The 21,570-nt window shown below is 35.6% G+C and overlaps 1 protein-coding gene across 1 annotated transcript; it reads right to left on the bottom strand.

Annotated features, from left to right (window-relative positions):
• Positions 1 to 176: 176 nt before the first annotated feature.
• On the bottom strand, positions 177 to 19,961 carry LOTGIDRAFT_215685 (hypothetical protein; the record flags this gene model as incomplete). Its single annotated transcript, XM_009056795.1, has 25 exons — positions 19,630 to 19,961; positions 16,933 to 17,094; positions 16,564 to 16,648; positions 15,867 to 16,010; positions 15,368 to 15,559; positions 14,817 to 14,914; positions 7,198 to 7,370; positions 6,770 to 6,894; positions 6,426 to 6,524; positions 6,106 to 6,250; positions 5,838 to 5,936; positions 5,506 to 5,628; positions 5,076 to 5,394; positions 4,530 to 4,711; positions 4,258 to 4,343; positions 3,914 to 4,057; positions 3,333 to 3,524; positions 2,949 to 3,046; positions 2,471 to 2,643; positions 2,151 to 2,275; positions 1,929 to 2,027; positions 1,577 to 1,721; positions 1,295 to 1,393; positions 684 to 806; positions 177 to 501 (listed from the first exon to the last, which is right to left on the bottom strand). The coding sequence occupies exons 1-25, from the start codon at positions 19,816 to 19,818 to the stop codon at positions 177 to 179; spliced, it is 3,744 nt and encodes a 1,247-aa protein (XP_009055043.1). The 5' UTR covers positions 19,819 to 19,961.
• Positions 19,962 to 21,570: the final 1,609 nt, after the last annotated feature.

Genomic DNA, 21,570 nt, shown 5'->3' with positions numbered 1-21,570 from the left:
GTAACCAGTTTCCTGTCACCAAATTGGCAGTGACCAAATTTCTTATATCCAAAAGACTGATGGATGTAACATTTATTGATGTAAGCAGTTTTGCCAGAAGAGTTGATTTCAGACGTTACCAGTCGAAATGTGTCCCTCCCCTACCATTGTAACAGGTAAAACAGGTTGCTTGAACTTCATACCTTTAGTCCACTGTTATATTTAGTTATATTGGTGCTATAAGTGTACTCCGCTTCTACTGATTTAAATCTAACATCAGTCGCCATATTGTCGTATTGTTTTAACCACTTCCGGGCAGCATCCAAATCTCTAATCTTACCATCCGTTCCAGTCGGACATTCATCTGACCAACCGAACTTCTTCCCGCTGTTTTGTTTCTCGAGCCAATCCAGCAGCGGCGTAAAAAACTCCACTAAAGGCCTAACGTCCATTTTACGTTGTCCTGTAATCGCTTCCATTGCCTCTGGCCATGGTTTGGAAGTTCCAAGACTCAGCATATTTCTACAGAAAAGTAACGCTAAATTAGTATCGAAAAAATGTCTATTCTTTTAAAATAACCAGAGCTTGTTTTTTTAGATATAAAACCATCTTGGAATCGAGGGGGGCACTGCCAATTTTTTTTTATTAATCTTTAAGTTGTCAATCAAAAAATATGGCATTGCATATTTCTACTTATAACTTACGCTAATTTCTGCCCGGCTTCTTTAGACTGGTAAATATCACATTTATACAGAGGTCCAGTATGGTTGGCGGCCTGACATAGAGCTTTATGGAACTGAAACTGGATCACGAAACTTACAAAATATCTGGAGTATAAAAATGTAAATATTAATGAAGATATGTGGACGAAAAAGACATGTAGTGCTGGAGGTGGAGATGATGGGAACCTTAGACTCTTGGACAACAAATAATATTTTTATTGTAAGATTCTCTCTGAATGATCTGTTATTAACGAGAAATATGGTTTGTACTTGTATCCTCACTTTTTAACGTTTTTGCCCCAAAAATGTAGCAGAATTCACCAAATTAATTCAATTTTTCGAAGATTTTCTTGGGAGAACCCTCTCAAAAGCCCAATGAGAAGCTTGCAATTAGATGCCTTTAAATTCAGCCTCGAAAGTTGCCCCAATCCCCACATTTTTTATCCAGCCTCGACAATTGTCCCCCATTGATGCAGTCTGTCCCCTATTTGTACCCCCAGTTACAAAACGCCCATTTTTACAAATACAATCCAATAATTTTTGGTTTCTGTAAATATTCTTTTCTGTGGTACCAGTCTCAAGGCAAGATTTACCTGATATATGGAGTGTTGGCAGGAACATGGTATTTAGCTCCAGGATCAAAATCGTCTTCTGTTCTTTTTGTTGGTGGTGATATTCCTTGATATTTACATCTGAAAATAGGCGGAGACAGTTGGTAGAAAAACTATCCTCTGAATTTTCGTTTTGTTCTAATATTCAAATCCATAGAAACAATATAGGCAGAGTAGATTTTAGGTTTATTTGAATATTTAGCTAGTGACTATATTTGCCTTCTATAAGCTAGTTATGATTGAGTGTAGTTTTTTTTTACATACCTCAAGTCCCACCATTGTCTGTTGTACTCGTCGGGTGGCGTCTGACCCCTAAAAACACTCCACCTCCATTGGTCTATTAAATACCCAAATGGTAGGAAGGCAATCTTATCCAGAGCTAAACTCATCAGGAAGTTTAAATCCGTTTCTGGAAACCATCAATCGAACATGTTATAATATTTATTTTTGCCGTGAAACAAAAGTACCCCATACAAATATGGAGGAGAATTACAAAATCTTGGTCACAAATAAATATTATGTCTTGTTTGTTTTTTATTCATTTTTGAAGCTTTTAGTTTTTTTGTCATTTGGGAGATAAGAAATAGAGCTTATTCAAGTATTTTGTTTATCTTACCATTGTCTTCTTTCAAGTTTGGTAACAATCCAATTTTATTGAGGTGACGCGGAGTAGCTACTGATATAGCCAGCACATCCCCAACAGCTTCATGGAACCCTGGAGAAAAATAAACATAAAAATTGAATTGTTGTGATGTCGACCATATAACTTTTTAAACTTTCCAGTTTAGGAGACTTTCTACCCCTCGAACACATTTTGGTGCTCCTTCTGCTCACGTACCTGGATTGGCCCCACCTCTGAAGACTGTCGGTTGATCTTTATATTGAAGGTAATACTGGATGTGTCCCATCTCGTGATGGATGGTTATCAGATCCTCCATTGTTATATCTGTACACATCTTGATTCTGGAATAAATACAGATTTAGATTTGGTAGGTTTCCAATTCAATTCTCCTTCATCGAAATCATTCTTCAGCTAATTCCAAGTTCCTGACATTATTGATAGACATGACTGTCCCCAAAATCAGTCTCTAGCCAACCTCAACCATTTATAATTCACAAACTGAGAGCTCCCACTTCCATTGTTATTTTGGACCTTACCTAAAATCTTTGGTGTTACCGAAATCCCAGGCTGAAGCATGGCATACCACATCACGTCCATCTGTAGGTTTTTGTAACATGGACTTATTCCAAAAACTGTTAGGCATTTTCTTCAAACCAAGTGACAGAAAAAATTCCTCCGCAGTTCTAAACATTCTTTCAACCGTATAGTTCTGAGAAATAGAAAGGCACATGAAATCGAATTGTCGTCACTTCAACCAATTACAGAGTTTCGTTCTTGCTTTGTCAACATTTTTAATTCTTCAATTAAGTGCTGGAGGCGCGGGAAACTACAATGGATAATCACAAGTCCATGAATCGACAAAATCAATGCGGCAATCAACCAGTGATTTGCGTGTTCGTTAGAAACAAAACGTCTTTGTTTCATTTCTATTGTAAGGATAATCCCTCTAGATTTCTAGATGATTCCTACGAATTTGACGGATCTATTGAAAGAAAGATATAAAGACCTATCTACCTGGTTCAACATTTCTGGGGTGACATCGACATCACCTTTTCCAGGGTACGGTTCCAGTAGAGGAAATATATTAGACCAGGTCTGTGCCCACATATTTCCTAAAACACAAATTAAATACCCTTTTTTCTTGTTATTTTTCGGCATTTAGCCAGCTAATGAAAGAGCTGGTAATTGGAGAAGGTAATTCGTCTATGATAGCAGCAGCCCAGTCGTCTTTAATGGTCAAATGTCTAGAAGTTTTTAATTGCGCAGCCTAGTCCCCTTCAGCTTGCTTGTAATACAGTACGGAACCATCTTGAACTATTGCAGGTCAAGACCTGGACCTCCATATTAGCAAGCCATAAGAAATATTAGCTTATATTAATAGTTAATTCAATCACTTACCCATTAAATGAGCAGGGATATGACCACTGGAAGGAAAATGTTCTTTTCCATATTTTTCTATTAACTTTCCTCTAACGTAGGTATGAAGTTGTTGATACAGAGGTTTGAGTTGTTCTAATAATTCTTGTAGATCTTCTTTAAAATTCTCAGTTTCATAATTGCTAATCCACGCCTCGGATGTATCGTTGTAACCTGGTTATTAATATTAATATGTTAATGAAGTAATAATAGTCTCCATGTTCCTGTAGCAACGGTACAGATGAAGAACATGAATAGCCTCCGGCCAAGGGGCGTCAATATGTAAGATAATGTTCGGGGGGGGGGAGGAGGGGGTGCCTTTGTCTTGGAAAAATTCACCTTTCACATTGACCTTTCCATAGTCCTGAGAGGTAGCGCAGGGGGCTAAATTCGCAACTGCTCTGGTCCACAGTAAAAGCAAAACAGGTTATATTGAGATGATTAACAGTTGACAATGAAAATATAACAAGTACCATATCTAAAAAAATTATTCAACCAGAGAAGACCATGGTTTACTTCAGTCGGAAATAAATGGGGAATGGGAATATCGTGGTTTTACTCACCGGCAGCTCTATAGCCTTCATTACTCAGTTCTACAAATTGTTGATAAAGTGGTCTGATCTTAGGCCCTGTAGCATCTCTCCAACCTTCCCATACTTCTGTCAGCTCACTGTAGTTACTAGAACTCCTCAACAGGCGAGTTAGGCCTGGGAACGACGATTACAAGAAAGAAATTAAATATGATTTTAATATCGTAATATCGCCGCTGTTTGACATTACGTTGCATTTAATTTTTTGCTGATATAAAAGGGTTATAGAAGACAAAACGCATAAAAGCGGTCAAATGAATGCTGTAAAGGTTTAACGGTAAAGTTTCCAGTGATTTTATACAACTGTGTACACTTACCTGGTTCAAGGCTCATACATTCTGTGTGTCCACTTAAACAAACTTTTCCTTTGCTGTAAACTGACTCCATTTCATTTTCTACTTCTCTCAACTAAATCATTAACGATCATATATAAAATACAAGTAATACAAGTATAAACAATCAAGTCTGGAGTGAGATTCCACTAGAATTCTGACAAACAGCAAATTGTACTTTGAATAATAGTTAATGTAGTTCTATCTGCTTTAAACTTTCCCCCGCACGTGTAAATGGGCGACGAAATCGCACTAACAATGATCGGATAGTACTTACTCGTTTTAGCTTGGCAACATCCTTCATAGCAGACGTCCCCAGTTGTGCCACAAATGAAAATTGTCTCTTTCTGGTCTCATTATGAAAGTTTTCCCAATCAAACATAGAAGCGTTGGCAGCAACCTCTTTAGCAAAGTTAGCGGTTTTTAAGCTGTACTCGGTCTGAAATTATGTCAGGTGTTCATATATATAACTTTTAAGATCAAGAATTATTAAATGTGGAACTATCCTTTAAACTATTCAAAGTGTTTTTAAGAGAATATTTCGGAAATGGACGATTCTCAAGCCTTTTGTAACGTGCATACAGCCTGGTTTTTTTTCGATGTAGAATTTTGGATGCACTGTTCGTGATGACTGTTATGGGCTTTTTATTTCCGTTTGCTATAGAAAAAGATGGTTAGCATTCTTTTATAACAACTACGGTCTTCGATACCGTGCGATAGTACTAGCTGGGCAAGACATGACCATCCCTCCGGGACACCGTATGCCAGTGTGCGACTAGGTTTTCCATCTTGGCATCCCTTACCTTTCGCTGTGCGTTATAATCAGTGAGGTTGGTATTGTAAGCCCAGGAGAGTTCTGAAGATTGAAACCAAATTTCACTATCTCTTTCATTATACATATCTAAAAACTTATCGGCCTGCTCGAGATCACTGATGCCACCAGATGAAGGATCAGGGCAGTTATCAGTCCAACTTTCTCCATCCCCACCGTTCTTCTTCTCCAACCATTCCATCAACGGTTTGAAATACTCTAATAATGGGCCCACCTCCATCTTCCTCTGTCCTGTTATCAGTTCCATTGCATCTTGCCATTGTACAGAACTACCCAGTTTCAACATATTCCTGAAAAATATACGTAGTATGATAATTGACCTTTGTTATAATTTTTGGCTTCGATGCTCCTTCTTTAGTCCGTCTTCCATGATGGTGAATCGCCATCATCATAATACTTACTTGAGTTTGGTACCAGCCTGTAAAGAGTTGTAAATATCACACGTGTGTAGTGGACCTGTTTGATTGGCTTCCCGACATAGCGATTGGTGAAACTGGAACTGGATTACAAAACTTATAAAATATCTGAAAAAAACCATAGCTTGGTTTTATTAGGTCCAGTAAAACAGCAATCGGACTGGGTATAGTCCGAAATCTAATCTATCATTTCAGATTTTATGACTTCAAAGCCAATTTATCACAAACTTATTCAGTGATAGGCTTAGACCACTGAAACTAACTGTTCTAGTTACTCAAGGTTCAATTGTGAAATAGAATGTACAGTCCACAAATACCTGATATAGGGTACATTAGCAGCTACGTGATATTTCGCTCCAGGATCAAAATCCTCTTCTGTTCTTTTTACCGGTGGTGATATACCCTGGTATTTACATCTAAAATGACAGAAAACTAACTAGGTACACATAGAAAGGGAAATTATTCAGATACACATAGAAACAGAAAGAGATGGAGAACATTTGAGAATAAAAAGCTACTTCTAACTGAAAACATCATCATTATACTCTATTAAAGTTTATATCCTAATTTCTCAGTCAAATTTACCTGAGATCCCACCATTTCCTGTTATAGTTATCAGGTGTAGTTTCTCCACTAAAAACACTCCACCTCCATTGGTCTATCAGATACCCAAATGGCAGAAAGGCGATCTTCTCTAATGCTATTTTCATTAAGTAATTGATATCAGCTTCTGAAATGTAAAAGAAAATGTTTCCATGAACTCTTACATTTTAATACTGTCGACCCGAAAGCATTTAAAGACCTGTTGTATTCTGCAGGTAAATTCAAAATTTTGATATAATGTCTTTAGTTCTTTATGTCACTTTGCGTTTTAAAAGTCGGCAACATTATGGGAATCAACCTACCATAATCGTTTTCCCCAGCAGGTAACAGACCAATCTTACGAAGATGTTTTGGAGTTGAAACAGACAGAGCTATGGTATCTCCAATGGCTTCGTGGAAACCTGCAAAATAGAAAATAACCCTCTTTGAATTGATAGTGAGGCCTTGCTTCGATTAAAGAAATGTTGCAAGATTATCCTTTTTACCATTGATTTCAAACGTTAGTTTGATACAGTTTTAGAATCATAATCCTTGTAGACTTGGTATTTTGGACAGAATCAACCAATTTCTTTAAAGGGACAGATTCACCTTCCTTGGTCTACAGAAGCAGGAATTCTTTGGCCAGGCTAGTCATTTTGGATCTCACCTGGATTGGCCCCGTCTCGGAATACACTCGGTTGATCTTTATATTGTAAGAAATATTCAACATGACCCATCTCGTGATGGATGGTGATCAAATCTTCCATTGTTATATCTGTACACATTTTGATTCTGGAATATAACAAAAACTTAAACAATTAATTATTAAATCCGAAAGTTCATTTTTGACATGTAGATCAATCAAGATTATTGGAGAAGTATTCTGATCTTTGATCTCACTGTATTATTTGTATATTGAGGTACAACTTGGTAAGAACATATTATATTGTCAAGATCAACTTACCAAGGTACCATCATCAGTAAGAGAACCTAGGTTGTTATCCTAGTAAACCGAGTGGTTTGGACATGGTCAATCAATAGGAAGGACCGTCTGTCATTTATCTGTCTAAGAAAATATATACAGTTTGCAATTACCTGAAGTCTTTGCCATCTCCCATATCCCAAGCTGCAGCGTAGCAGACGACATCCCTTCCATCTGATGGCCTTTCTATCATTGATCCGTTCCAAAATGTGGCTGGCATGGCGTCTAAGCCAATGGACTTAAAGAAATGTTCGGCAGTTCGGAACATTCGGGTAGCAGTGAAATTCTGAAATAAATATTTTCAAGTGACACCATTCTAGCTGAATAAGGCTGATTGTCGCGGTTTAAATGAGGAAATTGAACACGTTTCCAACAGTGAGTACAACATTAGCATCACTGAAGTAGAAATCATCTTTAAAACATTAGATAGCAGTGTCTCCCCCCTATACGAGCAACTGACATGAAACTATCGAGCAGGAGTTGAACCATAGTCAAAGAGGGATGTAGATAGATGCGAACACACTGGCTTTTTGCTTCCAATTCGAGAGAGACGTACGAAAAACATATTCCGACATAAACAAGGTTTAAAAATTGGGTACTATGGCGCAATCTATCCACAGAGCAGCGACCAAGCGTCCACATCAACATTGAGTCAGCTGGCGAACTGGCTTCAGAATCAAAAAAAGTTGAAACATTACCTGTAACCGTAAAGCTGGAGTAACGTCAACACTCTGTTTATGTTTATATGGTTGAATGAACGGTAAAAGATTATTCCATTCTTGAGCCCAGATATTACCTGTAAGAAATATTTATTTGTTGGTTGTCATTCTTTGACATAAACTATATTACAAGACGGAGTTACATTTTATGCTTTGTGATGTACGAAGAGGAAAGTTTTTTACGAAAGCAACATTTCCACCTTTCAAGGGGTCCTTTACTTGCATAGCCTGTAACACATGAGGCTTGCTGTCCGAACAAAGTAGAAAATAAACCAACATTCAAAAGAGAACAAAGTACACCAACAGCTTATACTTTAGGGTGGATCCTTACTGCAATTTAGTCAATTACGGATTTTGCAAATGTTCAACATTCTTAAAAAATATTTTAAGGTGGTTTTCTTATAAATTGTATAATTTTGATTTGAAGTAACAAATATAACATTACCTAAAAGATGGGCTGGGATGTGACCAGTTCTTGGAAATTTATCAGGACCATAGACTTTAATCAGTTCTTTACGGACATAGGTATGTAGTTGACGATATAGAGGTTGGAGCTGCCTGAGAAGATCTTGTAAGTCTTCTTCTAAAGTCGGCGTGTCATAGACACCTTTCCAATAATCTGCGGTGTCTTTATAGCCTGTCCAAATATAAAGAGAAAAAAATCAGTTGGCAAAGTGGAGTCACTAAAACCTATCAAGCTATTAGCTTGTGGACTCTCTGAAACCAAGTTTGTTAAAACCTACCTAACTCTTTGACACCCTCATTACTGAGTTCAACCATTTCTTTAAACAGAAGCTTCATCTGTTTTCCCGTTTCATCCCTCCATAGCTTCCAGACATCCTTCAATTTGTTGTAGTCTCTGGAGCCAGAGAACAAACGAGCTATTCCAGGTTCTAGATTCAGACATCCTTCTTTACTGTGATTCTCAATACAAACCTTTCCTTTACTAAAAATACTCTCCATCTCCGCTTGAACCTCACTCAACTGAAAAGAATACACCAAAAAAATAATATTAGTTTGAAAGGTATCAATGGTTGAAAAACGAATCAAATCATCTGAAATATAATACAGATTGTTGATGGGAAACATCTCGAATGCGATGTGATATATCATTGGATGGGTTCTGCACTTTCGAAACTCTCTGCAGTGTCTAGAGGAATTTCAGATGACATTTTGTTGCTGGGTATGCTTCTATAATATCACGTTTCTCTCACGCTACATCATACTTAACATTGGATGGGATTCTAGAGGATGGTCCATTGCCGTCCGCATACATTTTGTCAGCTCGTAACATTGCGAGAACCTGAAATTCTTTCAAAAATTTTTAGTTCCACTTTTTTGATACCATAAAATACAAAGTTTAAATAAATTAAAGCAATCAAATTAATTCAAATAAAAAAAATATCACACCCTGGCAATTTTTGTTTTATTTTTCATAGCATCAGTTCCAATATTTGTGATGAACCGAAACTGCCTTCTGTGATTCCAGTTTTCTAGTTGCTGCCAGTTAATAGAAGAAGCATTCTGTGCCATTTCCTTGGTAAATTCTGATAGTTCTTGTTCACCTTGTAACTGAAATTAAATGTACTTTAGAGACACCAGGGAAATGAAAATAATTTCTGTTGACATTTTGATAAACCAAAAATTTGATTTTGGAGTTAGTGCTGCTCAAACTTCTCTGTGTGGTACTCAGATATTTGTTTTATAGCAATCAAACCTTGTTTCATTAACTTAATTTGCTAATAACTTTTGGAAAAATTGTCCTAGTGACTAGTAGTGCCTAAATATAGCAGAAAATCATATACTGAGCTCTCTTTTGGTCTTGAAGTATGTAATAAAATTTCGGTATGTTGGAGAGACGATCCACCAGAAAATTAAAATAAAACGTGTGGTTGCCTAAAAAACTATACGCCAACATCCGTTTTGTTTCATTTTGGCTAAGCTATAAAAAGAATGGGTGACAAGTAAAAAATAGAAAATCATCAGTATACATAAATATACCAAGCTTCATCAAAAATAGAACCAAATTAAATTCATTTGGATTAATCAAGGGAAATAATTCAATAACTTTTTATCGAAAATTCAAAATACCCATGAATACCAAGATCCATTAAGGTTAAAACTGTAGACTCTTATTGTGTTCACAAGCCAATTATGGACGGACAATAAACATCTACATTATAATGTTGGTGTATAATTAGAAACATAAAGTTATAGTTGATATGCAAAAAACTATTTAAACATGTATTTTGACAACGCAAATAGAAAAACAAACAAAAAACATCAAATGAGCGTGCTGAAATAGGCGATTTAAACATTCAACAAATCTATCACTCCAGAAATGATAACGATAAGATTAAAGAGGATTTTATCTACAGCTCTTTAAAAATCGGATAGATCTGTCGCGGATTATTACCATGTCAAGATAATCATATCTCCCTGTTCTACAATGAAATGTAGGTTAAAACAAAGGGCTTAAGCTGAAATTATTTGAACCACAATGGATTATTTGAATTACTACAAGAAAAGTGTGTTGAAAGCCTTAAGAATGGCAAAAATGACGACAAAAAAAATTGGGTCTGCAAACAGTTCTGCTTTAAATGTGCAACAAAAACGAAAATTTAAAACAAACTAAAAAAAAAAAATACAAAATGATTCCAAATTCAACATCTAATTCGGTCATTTTGATAATAAGAGGGCGAAAACAAACAAAAAGCAAACAAATGTAACACCAAAAAATATCAAAGTGAGACAGAAAACAAATATTGCTATTAAACAAATATAAACGTGCAACAAAAATGAAAATGTTCACAACAATATGGAATTTACTCAAAAACGTGTAATTTATACATGCAAAATACGTACTTAGATTTTACATAAGTTTCTGTTGCTGAAAATGAAGGACAGTTTAAATATCAGGCGACTTGAACAGATTTCTCAACAGCTATTTAAGGGTATAGTGTGGTCAGGGGACGGCACCACAAGCTTAGGTATATAAAGGACATCACACTCATAATTCGTGTCTTTTGAAGTGGTTCAATAAAATACAATACGCCTTCATGGCCTCATCACCTTCGTGTTCATGACTTAATGGGTATATAGGCTAGACTCTAATCCTTTTATTACTGGGCTAGACTTGTACGAGTCCACGCAAGAAATCAAACACAAAAAATGTTGTATATTATGGTTTATTGGCAACTGTAATTCAACAGGTTCTCCTCGTAGAATATGAATATAGGATTCATAGATATAATTCAAACTGACAAAACTGGCTGATCTCCATTCTATAATAATAAATATATGAGAATTGTTTGGAAATATACACGTCAACACACTGAAATTCCTAACGCCATGATCAATGCTTTCGAGAAAGATCCTGTTGACTGTCCGCTCATAAACCTTAATTTAAGCTGAAGTTGTTCAGATACGACTGCATCCATTATTGTAGTAACATTTTTTGGCAACCGCTCTTGAATTAAACTCAAGTCACCTTTTTACACTCTGATAATTTTTTTTTAATTTAATTGAAGACTACGCTTGTGTCTGTTTCTGAAAAGGGTCTATGGTTAGAAGTAACAGGGTATTCAATCCTTGGTATATTCAATAAGACAACCTGTAAAAACAGAGAAATGTGAAAAATATGACTTACTCGTCCTTTCTTGTTAGACTCGGTGATATTTGTTGCATATTTCCAACTAGACTGCGATGATTTATATTTAATATCCTGGGCTTTTTTGTTATAATCCTTGAGGAAGGCAGTTGCGTTAGAATTGGTTTCGGGACAGCTCTCATCCCAACCTTTCTTCTCATTCTTATTCTGCTCTATCAACCAGTCTGTCAAAGGCTTGAAGTATTCTTGAAGAGCTGAAGTGTCCATCTTGGATTGCCCCGTTAGGATCTGCATCACTTCCGGCCATGGTTTAGACGAGCCAAGACTAAGAGCATCTCTGAAATGAAAGCCAGTTTACAGTGAGAGGTCAGTCATTAAAATTAAATACAAAAGCTCAGTGGACTCTATCAATTGAATACATATGGTATGAATGGCATCAGAAATACAGAAGAACGGTGCTCAAAATTGAAAAGTCAAGTGTTTAGAAAACGAATTGCTTAGAAACAGTTGCTGCTATTAAAGATAGCATTTTGGTTGCTCGAGTCGACATGACTGCATCTTCACAATGTCAACTTCGTCTTATACCTTGACTGCAATAACTTTTTTAATACGGAAGTTTGTAAATACAGCGATGTGATTGGATTGCTTTCGAAAGAAAGTCTGAACGCAAAAAGCCAAAATGTTTCTGGCGAGGCCTCTGATTTGCTGCATTCGTTAGCGTACAATCCAATCAAATAGCTGCATTTCCTGACAATAGAATAGTGGCTATTGCAGTCAAGGTATAAGAAGCAGTTCGTAATACCTTGACAATTGTGAAGATGATATGACTGAAAACGTTTATAAGGTATAGTGATTTCATTTTAGTCACCAGAACCTGGTGATATGTCGAAAAAAAAACTGTGCACCATCCCATATATATAGGTACACAATCCACTAACCACAAATATTACTAACCTAATTAGTTTGCCCGCCCCTTGTGATTTATAGATATCACATCTATGTAAGGGGCCTGTATGTCCAGCCTTCTTACAAAGAGCTTGGTGAAACTGGAATTGTACCACAAAACTCACAAAATATCTATAATAAAATGATATGAAATAAATCGAACAAAACATATAACTTGGTTCGACTAGAACTCCCAAATTATACAATAAAACAATTACCGGTTTATGATTTAACAAAATTGAACCCATGATCTCGAGATAATGCAGTGAACTGAACAAAAGAAATCCATATACCCATGATGACGAAGGTTCTTCAACCAACTTAGAATGTGTACAAAATCGGAGGCTTCAGCGACCCCTGCATATCAATAGATGTGGTTTTGACCAAAACTCATTAGCATCAAGTGCCCCACTAGTCTCCGTGTTGAAGGATACTGCGAAAAAGGGATCTTATAATCTCACCTGATGTATGGGACATTTCCAGGGATGTGAAACTTGGCACCGGGGTCAAAATCCGACTGACCTCTTTCAACAGGTGGTGCTATTCCTTGATATTTACATCTATACAATATAAAGAAATATTTCAATTGAAATAAGTTTAAATTCAAACATTCAAACTTGATTTTTTACGATCAAATATTGTCCCCCTCAAAGGGAATTTTGCTGACAGCTTCAGCAGTGATTATACTAGTCACAGAGTAGTGTTCCGTGTTCAATTTTACCTGAGATCCCACCATTTCTGGTTGTAGTCATCTGGTGTAGTTTCTCCACTAAAAACACTCCACCTCCATTGGTCTATCAGATACCCAAATGGAAGGAAAGCGATCTTATCCAAAGCTTGACTCATTAGGAAGTTTATTTCAGCTTCTACAAAATAGATGGGGAAAAATCAGACTTTACGACCTACTGTTGAGTATCGTTAATGAGCTAATGAATTGAAATTGGAAGATCACTATTCTTCTCTGAAAATCGAAGGACTCAAAGGGAATTCCTAGTTAAGGTTTATACTGTCGACATTCTAGTTATTAAAATTTCAGGTGGTCTTGAGAAGGTAGCTTTATTTCCAATATATGAACTAAGGATGTATTGGCGAAATGTAACTTGTACAGGAGCAAGAGAATCTTATCTTACCTTGATCGTCTGAACCAGGTTTCAACAGTCCAATCTCACGAAGATGTTTTGGAGTAGCTACTGACAGAGCCATAGTATCTCCAACTGCTTCATGGAAACCTTAATTATATGAAATTTAATGTTTGGATCAAACTGTGGACCCTCCAACTATCGAGAGTGACATTATCACAAGGTCTACAAAGACCGGCAAACAAAATCACCGGCTGTTAAACAAACGGTACAAATCATGAAACATTAGAGAGTGGATTTGCTATTAACTTGAAGCCACAACACAAACCACGCATTATATTGTTAGATATGTACCTGGATTGGCACCGTCTCTGTAAACCTGTGGCTGTTCTTTGTAAAGCTGAAAGTATTCGATATGTCCCATCTCGTGATGGATTGTAATCAAATCCTCCATGTTGATTCTGGTACACATCTTAATTCTGAAAATAAGGTAAAATTAAACATTAGCCGACTGTGACTTTTTAACTAAACGGCTTTTGTATTCATTTACCCACTTTGAGAAAAGTGAATCCATAGATAACGATAAACTATGAATTTTTTGCACAGGAGACGACTGAAAGCGACCGTGGCATTATATAATACTCTTATGACCTTTGTTGCGTTAAATGTGGGCTCAGAGGGAAGTAATATCCCAGATTGGACACAGGGGGGCCTAAGATTTAGAAAAAACACCCTCACCTGAAATCTTTAGCATCGTAGAAATCCCAAGCTGATGCATGACAGACAACTTCTCGACCTTCCGGTCTTGTCAGCATAGATTTAGTCCAGAATGTATCCACCATTTTCTCAAGGTTTAACGACACGAAAAAACTTTCGGCGGTTTTAAACATCTGTTCTACGGTATAGTTCTACAATAGAAATACAATTGAGCTGTCTACATATTGGCTTGGTCAGCTAAAAAGTTCAATTTCAATGTTTCATCTAAATAGATACATAAGGTTAACATCAGCATTGTCATCGATAACAGCAGAAGCAAAAGCTACACCAGTGTAATCAGCTGTGCTTGGTGTAACTTTCCTATTTTCTGTTTTTCACCATTTTTGGAAATCCCTTTCCTAGACTTAAATGAAAAGATACATTTTGAGACCATATAGTTAAAGGTCTTAATAATCGGTGAGTTCGAAACTACAAGGAATACGGAGAATAGTAATCGAGGTCCTTAGTTATTTTGGTTATGGCATTGTCTCATTGATTAATTACGACCTCGGATACAGAACATGATTCTCGACAATACCTAAAGGAATGGAACTAGTGATTAATCGGACCACCAATGATGTTAAAGGAAGGCCAGGGATAACAACCTATGCTATTTGTCTTACCTGTTCTTTTAGAGCGTCAGTAACGTCTACACTTGGTTTATTTGGGTAGGGTATTACCAAACTGTAGATATTATTCCACGTCTGTGCCCACATGTTACCTACAAATAAAATTAATGAAACATGCATTCTTAATCTAGTCCTCTTTCTTCGACCATTATTTCCCTGTTGCAGTGGCGGAGCCAAAGGTGGGGGGGGGGGGGGCAAGGGGGCCACCCCTCGCAGCCCCAAAGGCATGTTTTTAAGCCAAAAAGCTCATAACTAGGCTAGAAATTCGGGCAACCTCAGGTATTTCGCCCCCCTCGGATGTAAACCTGGCTCCGCCACTGCCCTGTTGTAAATCGGGAGGCCTGGCAAAAGATAGGATACAAGATTCCTTACTTATTCTCCTTGTAAAATATGTTTGCTTGTTTTTTCCATTGTAGAGTCTGTAAGAGAATTACGGTAAGGAGGTGAAATAGATAGAAAGGTCCAATAACTTCTATTTTAATAGGTTACAATGACTAGGGCTTGGGTCTTTGGGGCAAGTTTCCGGAAATTTTGGCTGAACCTACCTAAAATATGAGCTGGAATTTGGCCAGTTTTTGGAAATTTATCTGCACCGTACAAATCCTTCAGTTTCTTTCTAATATAGGTATGTAGTTCAGTGTAGATAGGTTTCAACTGCACCAGAAGTTCCTCGACCGTGTCCTGAAAATTGTCGTCTTCGTAGTCAGTTCTCCAGAACGCTCCAGTATCGTGATAGCCTGAAACACGTAATAGTGTCTTGTTGACCTGTCATGATCTGACACAGATCTAAACACAAACTGTTTACATGTAGATTAAAATGAAAAGAGGTGGAGTGTTACGTCCTCCTTTTCTGCTGTAGTTTAGACTACAATTTGAAATGAGTGAATTATTTTGTTAGTACAGTGGCTTTAACTATCTTTTTTTTTCAATTTTTTTCAATTGATTTGTAACGCACACATGCAGTCTTGTGTAAGACTGTAATGTCAAAGATTATCTTATCATTTATTCTGAAAATAATAGATGATAACAGTTAAATTAATTTACCGTTTTCTTTGGACCCTTCATTACTAAGCTCCACCATTCTTTGATATAGTGTCTTCATTTTGGCACCAGAAGCATCTCGCCATAATTTCCAGCCTTCTGTCAGCAGATCATAATCACGTGATGACGCAAACAGTTCAGTTAGACCTATAAATAAACACCGGAATTAGCAAAAAAATTTCTGAAGACAATAATCAGAAAGACGCTAATCGGATAGATGGAGTATAATCACCCATAAAAATAAATATCCAAATTTCGCTGGATATTCTTAAAACGGCTGTCCTAAGACATACTGATTGAGAAGCAGTGCCAACGTAATCTTCACAATGTCAAGCTATTACGACCTTCGTCTTAAACCTTGACTACAATATTCTTGAACCATGGAATGTGGCGATATGATTTGATTGTAACAAGCGAATTCAGCAATTCTTAGCCCCTGACAGATCGACTATAAACATAATGGCTTATTATGCCTTTCTGCCTTTCTGGCAAGGGCCCTGATTGACTGTTGATTGGTGTATCATTCAATCAAATCGGATCATTTAGAAACTACCGTGATATGTTAGATGTGGCTATTGCCGTCAAGGTATAAGACGAGGTTCGTAATAGCTTGACATTCTAAAGATGCGCTTATGTCTTTCCAAACTTCGTCAAAATTGTATTGATCATGAATTTACCCATTTAACAAATGGAGAATTACCTGGTTCCAGATTCATGGTTTTATTCTGTAGAAAAACAGTAGCTTTACTGTAGATGGACTGCATGTCAGAAAGAGCTTTGTTTAACTGTAAAAAAATATATATATCCATAAAACCCTTTCCATTTATCAACACTCTCTTGCGTCCTAACGTTTTGCATATATTCTAATGTCCATTATCAAATAACAGTTTTGTAGACGTGCAAAGTTTTAGTGTAATACGAATTCACATGTTCGGGTCATTTTACACAGTAAAGCGAAATTTGGTCCATGACTATTATGATTTCCAATTGTGAGCAAAGTCGATCACCCACTCAGCACCCACCATCCTCCCACTCCTACAATTATAACACACACACAACCTGACCTCACCTCTTCGACCTTCTTGTGTTCTTTAAGAGCACTGGGCCCTATATCTGAAATTTTCTTCATCTGCCTTTTGATGTCAGCATCTTTAAATTTCTTCCAATTAAAAGAAGAAGCATTTTGTGAAGCCTCCTTGAGGAATGCTGCCATTTCAACATTGGCTGTAACCTACAAATAAATTCACGAACAAATATCAAAATACATCTCTTATAGATATTTCATTGACAGGCTAATATCAGAATACATCTCTAGATATTTCATTGACAGTCTAATATCAAAATACATCTCTAGATATTTCATTGACAATCCAATATCAAAATACATCTCTAGATTTTTCATTGACAGACTAATATCAAAATACATTTCTAGATATTTCATTGACAGTCTAATACCAAAATACATCTCTAGATATTTCATTGACAGACTAATATCAAAATACATCTCTTATAGATATTTCATTGACAGATTAATATCAAAATACATCTCTAGATATTTCATTGACAGACTAATACCAAAATACATCTCTTATAGATATTTCATTGACAGATTAATATCAAAATACATCTCTAGATATTTCATTGACAGACTAATACCAAAATACATCTCTAGATATTTCATTGACAGACTAATACCAAAATACATCTCTTATAGATATTTCATTGACAGATTAATATCAAAATACATTTCTTATAGATATTTCATTGACAGATTAATATCAAAATACATCTCTTATAGATATTTCATTGACAGATTAATATCAAAATACATCTCTTATAGATATTTCATTGACAGATTGATATCAAAATACATCTCTTATAGATATTTCATTGACAGATTAATATCAAAATACATTTCTAGATATTTCATTGACAGACTAATATCAAAATACATTTCTAGATATTTCATTGACAGTCTAATACCAAAATACATCTCTAGATATTTCATTGACAGACTAATACCAAAATACATCTCTAGATATTTCATTGACAGACTAATATCAAAATACATTTCTAGATATTTCATTGACAATCTAATATCAAAATACATCTCTAGATATTTCATTGACAGATTAATATCAAAATACATCTCTAGATATTTCATTGACAGACTAATACCAAAATACATCTCTAGATATTTCATTGACAGTCTAATATCAAAATACAATCATAGATATTCCATTGATAATCTTAAATCAAAATACATTTCTAGATATTTCATTGACAATCTAAAATCCAAATACATCTCTAGCTTTTGATGTGACGGTCCAATATCAAAATAAATATCAAGATATTTCATCATCAATCTGATGGGGCGGGTATTTTCGTAAACATCTACTTTCAGATCAACAAAAATGATATAGAAGCATTAATGATTGCCTCATGAAACGTTATTAAAATGCTGTCACAGCAACAGGCCTTGACACAGTCACAAATACGTGTTATTCTTAATAATTTGTATGCAGATTGTTTGTACAGATTTATTCTATATTCAAACTGGCCTATACAATTGTCAAACGGGAAATATTCTTACACCACTTTAACATAAGTTGCTGAATATTCTTCTGACTGAGTTATGTAAGATTATACAACAACAAAAATCATAGTCAATGATTTAAAAAGGTTTGACATCCGTTTGCCCAAATGTTCTTTTCAGCCTCCGAGACCGGAATTTTTTTGTAGCTAAGTTAATCAGTAATATAAACATTTCTTGAAAGAAAAGAGAAATTCTTATTTTAACGTATTTTTTAAGGAATTATTCGATTTTCGTACCTTTCGAGTACTTCTGAAGACTATTTTTCCAGATCCATGACCCAAATCAACCTCCGGAAATGGCAAACTTGTCTCTTTAAATGCCTATACAGAGATGTAAATTCCGCCTTATGGCAGAAAATAATCTCCTATACTGTTTTCGAACATTTGTCATTAACTCGACATTCACATAAAAAAAAATAATCGGTAAAATTATATTTTACTATTTCGTGCAAAGGTGTGAGCAAAACGTTTTCGCTCAATTATGCCCGGTGTGACCCGGTATAAAATATTGAAGATGAAAATCCCAGTGTCTATTTGGATCAAATCAACCATAGCTAAACATATACGTTGATGAAATTGAGCTCTATCAAGAAAAAAGCAAATATATTGATCGTATATTCCTTTAGATGTTGATCAACCCCATTCCAGTTTGAACATTAATTTTAAAGTCTTTGAATGGCATTTAGCAATTGTGAGTACGATATATAGACACAGCTTTATGGAACAACAATCACTGGTTAAAGTTTTATGCAACGTTTCGACGTGTTTCCCCCGTCGTCCTAATTTTAAAGTCACAAACTTGCCCAAGAAGTTATTGTATATACTATATACACGTATTCATTAGTTGAAGTTACCAGGTAAGTAGAATCGCTATATAAGATGCTATATTCATTGAACTAAATAATAATTATTGAAACACGCTTCTAAGCATGTATCAAAATCACTTAGTTTAATTTATTATTACTTAGTTTACGGGATTTATAGATATATTATTATGTACATTATAGTTATGACACCAGGTAAAACTAGGCCTACTGATGAACAAATGCTTATTTGTTTAAAAAAATAATGCTAAGTTTAAAAATTTCAATTTTTTAGTCATCCTAAGAAGTGGTAAACCTTTAATTCTGAATCACAGATTTTGATTAAGATTTTGGGAAATTGAACTTACCTGTTCCTTTTGATGTTCATCTGTAATATCGGTGTTATAGGTGTATTCCGCCCGAACTTGGTTATTAAGTATCTTCCCAAATACAATATTATATTCTTTTAACCATTTCTTTGCATCAGCCTGCTCACTGCCTTGAGTTTTGGTGGTTCCTATCACTGCCACAAATGCCAATACGTGAAACCACCTCATACTGGCACTTATCCTTACTTTCTCCTCTGCTTGTGCTTTCGTAAATTCAATTATAAAATATGATGTTTTATTTTTACACCCACTTTAACCTAAACACGACCTTCCATGAAGCCAGCTGTAATAAATTCAATATAACTTTAAAATCATACAGGTCTTTAAAATAGAAGAAAGGGGGCCAAATCAATATCAGTTGGACTAAATTCACTTCAGTCTAGTCACCTGAACAAAAACTGTTCAAATACTAGATAAGATCTCTGCAACATTAAACCGCCATGTTGGTTTGAGATATGTCATATTGTAACCTCTCGTAATAAAGTGCTCGTGAAATTTCGTGATATTGACAATCTCAATTAACATCGTTGCAATTCCTCACCATGACCATTCACATAGGGCTCTTAATCAGATGCACACTTTTTATCTTTTACAGAAGCGAAGTCCCCCACATAAATAAATGAAATGAAGGGGTTTTTTGGTTTTTTACTGAGCTGAATATTGTATCTCACACGAAAATATTTCGCTTAGTTTTCTCGATGTCAAAAAGGCTTCTCTATTTTCGCCTTTTTGCACTACAATAACCTATAATCTTGACAAACAGGCTCCTGGTGATCTAGAATGATAAAAATCTAATCCAAAAGTGTATTAGGTCAATTTGGAGTTGACACATTTTCATGTTACTAAGGAAATATCTTTTGAAATCACACCGACCCAGTAGTTGTACATCTCTTTATTTACTCTGAGAATAAACCTACAGTGGTTTAAATGGATGTTGTCGTTTAATTTTAAAGTGATTCTTAAGAGGTTGTCTAGCTTTTTGTGTATATAAGGATCATCTATACGCTTCATTTTCTTTGACAATCGGCAATGATTCCTGTAAATATATAAATGCCTAACCGTATTTGATAGATGCTATTGTTATCAGTGTCCTCTATACACAAAAATTTATAAAAGCCCTTTAATCTGTTACAGATTAGAATTTCTCAAAAAGATGTATGTCCCAATAATAGTTGAGATGTGCTGATAAACTGACAGCATAAACCAGAGATTAAAGGGCTTACAGATCATATTTTTGCCATAGTATTTTTATTTTGTTTGATATACTTTGTATTCTAGTACTGTATATTAATACTTGTAGAAGATTTCATTCATTCATTTCTTATTGTTTTCAATCTTTACCATCATTACTTTTAATTGTGGGATTGGGATATGAAATTGAAAGTAGAGAAAGTCCCTTTAAGATAAGAAGTAAATAAGGCTGACCCTGCCGGCCCTTAATTTAAATATTGAAAGGGAAATCATGTATTCAATATGTACTTTTATACTTAGCCGACATATACACTGTACATAAATTCTGGTTGCTATTTCATTGTTTGGATTCACATTTACTTACATTTCGTGTTCTCAGATAAGGCGATAAACTTACAACCCGTGCTGTGACTCTGAAAGCTTTTAAAGCTGGTCATTGATTTTCACAAGAATAACAACTAATTTTCTCAAGGATCTACCAGATAATCCTTGGCAAGTCTTCTCACAATACATTGTAACAATTTATAGGTTTTCGAGCATTCTGTCATGTCCTTGCTTAAACCTGTAAACGATTTTTCTATCCATCTTCACAATGTCAACCTATTAAGAACTTTGTCTTATACCTGTTACTTCTATAGCAACTATTCTTGCATCATGGAACACAGCTATTTGATTGGATTGTACGCCAGCGAATACAGCCAATCAGATCCCCCAACAGAAAGGCTGTAA

Source organism: Lottia gigantea (assembly GCF_000327385.1).
Source record: "Lottia gigantea unplaced genomic scaffold LOTGIsca_29, whole genome shotgun sequence".
Taxonomy (NCBI): domain Eukaryota; kingdom Metazoa; phylum Mollusca; class Gastropoda; family Lottiidae; genus Lottia; species Lottia gigantea.
The sequence above is the reverse complement of the archived record's forward strand: the minus strand, read 5'-3'. Positions and strand labels throughout refer to the sequence as shown.